General features: G+C 38.9%; 1 protein-coding gene across 8 annotated transcripts in view; it reads left to right on the top strand.

The window, feature by feature from the left end:
• The first annotated feature begins 901 nt into the window (after nt 1-901).
• The window catches only part of dnmt3ab (DNA (cytosine-5-)-methyltransferase 3 alpha b), a 52,279-nt gene continuing 44,606 nt past the window's right edge, over nt 902-8,574 (top strand). For 2 of the 8 annotated variants that reach the window (XR_007144601.1, XM_027172784.2), the window contains exons 1-3: nt 908-1,098; nt 2,306-2,469; nt 5,195-5,302. Coding sequence is in view for 7 of the 8 variants with exons in the window: in XM_027172784.2 (XP_027028585.1) it covers nt 2,416-2,469; nt 5,195-5,302 (162 nt within the window). In the remaining variant the exon portion in view is untranslated. Of the gene's footprint in view, nt 1,099-1,333; nt 1,393-1,518; nt 1,538-2,305; nt 2,470-5,194; nt 5,303-8,574 lie in introns of those variants that run through there. The other 6 variants (XM_047821884.1, XM_027172787.2, XM_027172782.2 and 3 more) reach the window with 6 other exon arrangements.

The following is an 8,574-nucleotide window of genomic DNA, read 5'->3' as shown; positions in this document are numbered from 1 at the left end:
ATGTGGTTATCTTCATCTTCTTCAGTAACCGCTTTATCCTGGTCAGGGTTGCAGTGGATCTGGAGCCTATCCCAAGAACACTGGGTGTGAACTAGGAATACACTTGTCCATCACATCGCACCACAAACACACACAGTCACACCGAGGTAATTTATCATAGCCAGATCACCTATCAGTATTTTTGGGAGGCGACCCAAACAGTAATCCCTACCTCAAGAATAAAACCAGGGAGACTGTGGTGAGATGTTGGTTTGATCAGGGGTGCCACTAAGGGGGGGGGGGGGGGCGGCGGCGGCACCCAGAGGCTTGTATGTTTGGCGCGGTGTGGTATGGGGGCCCAGTCTCATTTTCTTTCATAGGGCCCAAAATTGCTAGTGGCGCCCCTGGGTCTGCCAATCGGAAGGTTGTGAGTTTGAATCTTAGGTCCACTAAGCTGCCACTGCTGGGCCCCTGAGCAAGGCCCGTAACCCTCAATTGCTCAGTTGTATAAAAAAAAATTGAGATGTAAGCTTATGTCCGCTAAATGCTGTAAATATAAATGTGACTGTAGCTGTGAGGAATCAGCTTCCTGTTGTGACACCAAGGCACATGACTATGATGTATTACTCCTAGTTTAACCAGACATTACAGTTCTCTAAGGATAATATTTACTGTGTCATGCTAAAGTATAAACTACTTACTGTATATTAGGATGTAAAGTTGTTCTGACATTTACACACGTTTTTCTTGTAAACTGATGCTACTGGAATATCTTAAACATGATAAATTAGGGGAGTGTCATGACGATATTCTTACAACATAGGGGGGAAACAAACACTGTACGAAACGACATGAAATTAAGAAGATATAAACGAGAAGTGCAGTGATGGAGTTACAAAGTATATGTGAGTGTTGTGAAGCGGAAGGAGAAACTGACTCGCGATAGGACCACGCGTCGCGCCTGAAACAGGTCGGCCCTCTGCAGCAGTGCGCGCGAGGCCGCGGAGAAGTGCTGGCGGCCGGGGAGGCGGAGGACGTGGAGAGGAGCGCGAGGAGGATCCGGGAGTCCGCGGCAACAAAACAGAAAAAGGGCTCAGGCCTGGGATTTGGCAAAAACGGGTAATTAACGTTGTGCATCGCTTTCATAACACCATGCCCCTGTGTGCAGTTCATTATTGAGAAGGAAACGGGTAGCCGTGTAGCGCGAGCGCGATGTCCGCGAGACGGCGAGCAGCTTTTCCCCCTTCTGCCTTCTGCTTTATGCACTTGGACTTGAGCCGATTTTATAGCTGGCACAGTTTATAAATGTGAGCACAGATGTGTCGCGGCCTTTTTAACACTGTTTTTCATTTAGAAATCCGAATTCCTTGGAGGATCAAAGTGGCTTTTACTGCCTTAACGAATGGCCAAAAGGCAGGTGACCGGCGCACGCGCTTCCGCACTCGCTTGTCCAAAAACACGACACATCCATCCAAAGGATGATCATTTACATACATTTATGACCTGGACAAACCGTTACAGAAAACAACCCCAACCATCTTCTATTTCCTTTTCAGGGGTATGATAATATTTCCAAGTAAAATTCGGAATAATATATTGATCTCAAATGATCTAATGGCTGAATATTTTGAAATTAATTGGATCGTGCACTGTCATTGTGTTAGTTAGGCTACAAAGCAGAGCATACAATTTTACAAAGGGTTTATCAAAAGCAGACATGAGCTGAGCAGAGAAAAGCCCATCCAGCACATCCACATGTGTCTTTGTAGTGCTGAGATCTGATTCAAACATCACCTGTACACATGCCGTGTGGAGAATAAATATTTCATAACATTGGTAACACATCTCTGGCAGTGTGCCTTCATAATTCAGTTAAAAATACAGAAAATATGGGTTGGGACGTCTAGATGTAGATTGTGGTAAGATTGGACTTGTTGCCTGTTTGATTGATCATGTCTTGTCAGGCTTTGGACATTATAGAGTGCCAGGAAGATGAGAAGATGTGGTCTAGATGTCCAGTATTTATCACATGCTTTGTAGCCGAAATAAATTTATATGATTAGATAAAGACACCACAATCAGATTGGGCAAATGAGATTAGGGCAGTAGGACAAGCTATATTTAGAACTGTACAGATATAAGCTGTGTTTTAACAGATTGGTTACTGTAGGATTCCTGCAGTCAGTTCTGTGGGATTTGGTTTTCTCTTCCAAATAATTTATATATAGGTGTATTAATAGTAATATTTCTAAAAAAAAAAAAAAAAAAAAGCATTTTAGAAAAGTTTCTCTGTGAAGTTTGTGACATATTTTGTATTATTTTGCAGGAAACCAATCAAGGGAGGATCACTGAAGCATCTTTTATTTTATTTTGCTTTGTTTTTGTTTTGATCTTTTTATCACTTTTGTACTGTATTGGAAATTGATTGGTTTGGTGATGCCATCCAACACAGTCACCACCACTGACTTCAACAGTGGGGGAAATCGCATGGTAAGAGTGTGTTTTTTACAGAGGTGTAAGGTATAAATAGTGTTATTAGGTGTATATATATATATATATATATATATATATATATATATATATATATATATATATATATATATATATATATATATATAATGTCTGTTATGACTACCAGAGGTGAATATTTGATTACGACTGAATCACCTACAGCAATTTCATTTCATTTCATTTCATTTCATTTCATTTCACTTCATTTCATTACATTTTATTACACCCCTGATATTGGTCTTAAATTTAATACTCCTACTATTTAATGCTATGCATGTCTTGTATACACAGAATCAAATAGTGAGTTTCATTGAGTAAATATGCACTTTGTTAAGCAAATAATACAGTACATTCTACTTAAGTAAGATGTCTGTATATTCTGATACTGCTGCCTCAGGTATCGGTTCTAAGACTGAAAAAAAAGACAACATACAGTAGATCTGCTAGTGAGAAACAGTGTTATGATCATTCACAGTATTTTGAGATATTATTAGTGAAAGAAAATGGCCAGATGTTAAGATATTTTTTTCTACAATTAAATATAATTAGGGCATGTTTGACAGAGTGTTTGACCATATCGAAATTTCACCCTTTTCATATTTTTTACCTGGTCCATATGTTTCCAGAACCACTCACAGTTGTTTTAAAGGCGGCCTGACATCGTTCTCTTTTTCTCATATTTTAACGCGAACAAAAACTCCCTTCGTTTTGAAATGAGAGCTGAATAATGATCGTCTCTGTTGTGTACTGCCACAGGGGCTATTAGTATCACAATGTATCGTATTTATACACCCATGTATTGTTAGCGTCCTCAGCCTGGGAGATTTGTGTGGCTGTGTCATGCAAGTGTTTGGTGACGTGGGTGTTGGCTTGTGGATAGGAGGATGCTGTATGGCTGATTTATAGACGAATTCATTCTCTTCCTCTTCACCCGTGGAGCCGCGCGAGGCTCCCTGTAGCTCTGTTGCCTGGCAACAAGGCTCGCCTTAAATAACTGGCCATTTGCCAGAAATAGAGCAAAGCTATGGACGACCCTGGTGAGTTGACACCAGGGAATGGCAAGTTTCCCAAACCTCACTTTTTGTTTTTAATTAAAATTATTTCTTGGCTGTAAGGTTTTCAGATCGATCACCAAATTTTTGTGAGCATTATTAGTAATAGTATAGTAATAACATTGTTGTTTTATATACATATTTGGAAGAATTCTATCATTGTATATTGAACGTAGATAATTGAAAGGAAATGAGGCGTAAGTAGGGATCATCAGTCAGTGCTCACTCAGCTACTCAAGCCCTTCAGTCATGGTGGACAGGTTCAGTATCCCTATTAACATGATTTAGAGCATTGCTATTCAGTCAAATCTAGTGTCGTGACAACCTTAGGATCGTCTTTTCTTGCCTGTACACCCTAGGGTGCTTGGCTGGCAGGGAGATTGGGTGTTGGAGGGGGGGAGACACAGTTGTTCCAGACAAAGAGGAATGGGAAGGAGGGAAGAGAAAGAGCTGCCAAATGTCTTTGTAACTGTGTCAAGTGGGAGCCGAGAGTGGTAGGTCAGCTTCGGGGCTATAGAATCCTCACTTCATAGTGCCTAAAAGGGAGGTGTCACTCAAGTGCCGGCTTTTCCCATTATCTAAATATCCTTGTCTGGACAAAAAGAAGAGTGTAAAGAGAAACCCATTCACCCCTGTTCATGTTGGGGTGTGTCTCTGGCTTCGGCAAACTCTGGTGTGCACACTTTAGGAAAGTGTGTCAGAGATGGCAATGGATATGATGGAGATGATGATATTATGCCGTCCCGTCTTCTTAACATGCCTTTAGAGGACGCAAACTGGCTTAACCGGCCTGCATGCTCTTAGAGTACTATTGTACATTTATATCCATTAGAGCTATGATAAGATATCTATATAGTGATTTAATAAGATCATGATGCACTTTGTGATGCACTTGAAGAGGTAAACTTATCATCAAGTGTCAGCATTTTGTTTTTTTCTTTGTTTCTCATTGTTCAGTAACTGATTGGATATTAGATACTATTTTTGTACAATTATATGTTGCAGAATTTGTATATTGTTAAATTTTTTGTGTATCATGAGGATCTCCTTATTGTTAAGTATTGTGATTTTTTTGCCTTATCACTCACCCTTGATATCAATCACACTTCTGACTTATTTACATAAACAGCTTAATTTCTGTTTAATTATTAAATATTTAATAATATGTCTTTTGTAGAGCAAATAAGAGTTAAAACTGGTAGGTCTAAACTGATGTGAAGCCCTACCAGTTTTAACTCTTATTTGCTCTACAAAAGACATATTATTAAATATGTCTTTTGTAGAGCAAATAAGAGTTATCTACAAAAGACATATTATTAAATATGTCTTTTGTAGAGCAAATAAGAGTTAAAACTGGTAGGGCTTCACATCAGTTTAGACCATTTTTAGGCCTAATTGTCCTGAACATAATTCCTTTAATATAAACGTGATGTAACGGATTCTACATAACGGAAAATGGTCATGTTTAAAAAATCTTTAGCATTAAACTTTACAAAAAAATTGTGAAATGGGTTATTTTACTCCAAATGAACAGGAAATTAGTGTGAAAACAAGCAGTTTAACAGTACAAGAGAGAAACAGATGGAAACAGTGGGAAGTGGAGGTGTGGTGTGATGTATTTGTGACATGGAGGCTCTTTGTCATTTGGGCAGACTGACAGTGTGAGTCGGGAGAAGGAGCTGGCTGTGGCGGACAGGCCAGCGTGCAGCACTCCGGCCCGCAAAGTCGGAAGGCCCAGCCGCAAACGCAGACACCTCCTTGTGAGTATGCTGCAGTCAGTGTACAGTACAGTTTAGCCATAACACGCAATTAACGGTATCATACCAGGATTGACTTTCATAAAGAAGGCAGAAAAACAGGATATGCAGGAAGGTTTTTTTGGAACACAAAATACCATTACCAGTCATGTCTTCACCATTGTCTCACGCTTGTTGATGACTCAGTATGCAAAAAAAAATTCCCTCTAATCCCATGGACATGTTTAGACAAATTTGAAGTTGGTTTTAAGATATAAAAATGCATGCTTGCATTCCAACAATTTATTATTATTATTTTTTATGTATTATTATTTTCAAGTTATAATAAATAATTTAGATGTATCAATAGCGGTAGTTGCTGTTTCTTGCTGTAATTGCATAATTCATTAATATCCCCACTGAGTCAGGTATTAGATTTAATCTGGGCAGTGTGTGTGTGTGTGTGTGTGTGTGTGTCTGTGTGTTTACCTGACTGTGTATTGGCCTGCAAGTCTAAAGGCTAACTGGGGCTATGGCTCATATTACCCTGCATGTGTGTATAGCCTGTCTTCTGTTCTGACCCCTGACAGAGATCATGTCTGGGTCACAGGGTCACTGAGGCTGTTGCATAACACTCATGCTTTCTCACATGCTTAGTGTTGACTCATTTATCTTAATTTCTTACTCTCACTGTTTCTGCATTTATTTATTTATTTATTTATTTATCTATCTATCTATCTATCTATCTATCTATCTATCTATCTATCTATCTATCTATCTATCTATCTATCTATCTATCTATCTATCTATCTATTATAAAGTAATTTATTTATATTCATTTTACTTTTCACATACACCCTATTTTTTCCTCCTATTTTTTCAAGTCTTTTGGCTGATGTGCACACCATAGAGAGAAAGTCAGCTAGTGTTTTTCACATGCACCCCCTGCTCAACATCCTCTGCCACGGAGCCCATTTTCCTCGGTCTGGGTGTTTGAAAATAATCCTAGCTCTTGCATAATTAATCTGGAGAGGGCATGTCAAAGCACATGGCACTCAGCCACCCCACATCCGCTCCTCCCTCCCCCAGGGCTTTCTGATTTTATTACCCCGTCCCTTCAACAGGTAATTGTGGCATTATTAACGGAATTTCAGGTCATGCATTGGTGGACTTCATATTTTCATCTTGCCTTTGACTGTCTCTGTGAAATATCTTTGAAAGATGGCTATTAGGGAAGTAATGAGAAAGGTGTTCTCCCTCTCACAAGATGTGCTCGACTTTGCATTCTGACCCACTATTAGTATTGTGTCCCTACACTGTGTGTGTATGGGAGTGTGGGTGTGTACATGAGTGTGTGTGTATGAGTGTGTTGTTCAAACTCTATTTTTAATTTTAATTAAATCTTCTGAAAATGTCCGACTACACACGTGCAGGTTTCGTAGCTTTCACAGGAAACACACTATGTATAAAGTGTGCCATATATTTTATATATTTCAGTCAACATCTGTTTATTGCTCATGCGGCTCTGCTTTTGATTTGTGTGTACTTAATGCCATGTTTATTGGTTGCAATTTGCCAGCTGTTTTATTATTTGTTAAAGCTGAGTAATGGTTCCTTTTTTCTGCTTTATGAGGCTAAGGCTGAGGGTTGAGGAAAGTAAAACACACTGAGCCCACTAGCCAACATTCTTTTCATACCTCCTCCTCTTTGTTAGGTTGAGTTAAAAAAAAAGAAGAAGAAAGAAACGGAAAGAATGCACTATAAAGCATATACAGTTTGATATGTAGTGGAAGTAGAAATGCTCCGATTTAATAAGTTTTGCATGTAATACAATCACCTTATTGAACAAAATTGTTAAAAAATACAGTACTGTATATGTATAAAACAATTCTGTGAAGAGAAGATTATTAGATTCATTAAAACTAATAAAACAAGAAGTTCTTAAGATCAAATATGGCTATGAAGATTTATTAAGTATACTGATGTGTACAATAGCTAAGTGTAATGGAATTGGTTAGTAAGTTGATGTCTTTGGCTGAAACACTTTTTTCAGCCAAAACTGCACTTCCATAGAAATAAAAAAAACTTTTAAAGTAAACTGGATAATATTTTTTTTTAAAAAGTTACGCTGCCGAGGTCTTAGAGTTTCACCTTCCCAGATGAAAAGACCAGATTGAGATCTCTCACTCCAGGGAACAGTGAGAAACCACCAGTCCAGCAGCACCTCTAGAAGTTCTTTAGCGTGAGACTTAAAATGGCTGTGTTCTGTATCTGCCTTCTTTGATTTCCTCTTCACAAGAACGGCTTTGACACTCAGAGCTAGTGAGGCGAAGCAGCAGCTGTGAGTCTGAAGAGCAGCTTCGCTGTCAGACTGGCAGAGCTGTTCTCCTGAGGCCCTGAATCTGTCCTTCTTGATTTCAGCAGTTTCTCATATCAATCTTTTACCACTCGGGAGTACTCCTAAAGCAGGGGGTTGGATCATAGGGCAGATATGTCTTTGTGTGAAAAGATTAATAAGCCGTCCTACAGGATATGCAGTGAAAAAGCATTGGGGCTTTGTGCTGGTGTCTTGGGTGACCTGACACTGTTTTCATATGCTGGGAACCGTGTCCAGTAAGTGATACATGCATTATAAAAACCATGATTGTATGGAATGATGTGCTTATCATGTCATGGCCTTACAAAACATGGCTTAACTACAGTATTGAAAGGAAAACATTTCATGTGTATTGTAAAGAAAGCATTATGCAAAATGATTTTTTTAGGTAGGTTTTTTGAGACCTTTCTGAAGACAGTATGATCAACTGAGCACAGTATTAGCCTTCAGCCATAACCACTCCGTACCCTCCCCCAACACAAAGCATCTGGACTGGTGGGTTTTTTTTTTTTAGGAAAAAAGATCACTGCTGAAAGTGTTTATGCCTTGCTGCAAAAAACGCTCCCCCATTTCGCCCGCAGGTTTCTTTCATAACGCATTTATTCTCCTGCATGCAGGGCAGGAACGCTGCTAATATTTTCAAGTTTTAGAGGAGTTAATGGTAAATGGAAAAGCAAACAATTAAGTGATTTGTTATTTTCATACATTAGCCTCATTTAAAAATGTTCTTCCTTGTATGAACCGACTCATTTTTTATGCGCTACTGTGCCACACAACTAAACTATGTGTATCCATAATTGTACTCATAATCCTTAAGATAAATTTCTGTTTCTTTAAAACCATGATTTAACAGATACGTTTATGCGCTGCAGCAAATCAACATCAATGCCTGTTGTTTTGTCTTTTGTCAACCCTGTAG

The sequence above is a fragment of the Tachysurus fulvidraco genome, chromosome 12 (assembly GCF_022655615.1).
Source record: "Tachysurus fulvidraco isolate hzauxx_2018 chromosome 12, HZAU_PFXX_2.0, whole genome shotgun sequence".
Classification (NCBI taxonomy): Eukaryota; Metazoa; Chordata; class Actinopteri; order Siluriformes; family Bagridae; genus Tachysurus; species Tachysurus fulvidraco.
The sequence above is the reverse complement of the archived record's forward strand: the minus strand, read 5'-3'. Positions and strand labels throughout refer to the sequence as shown.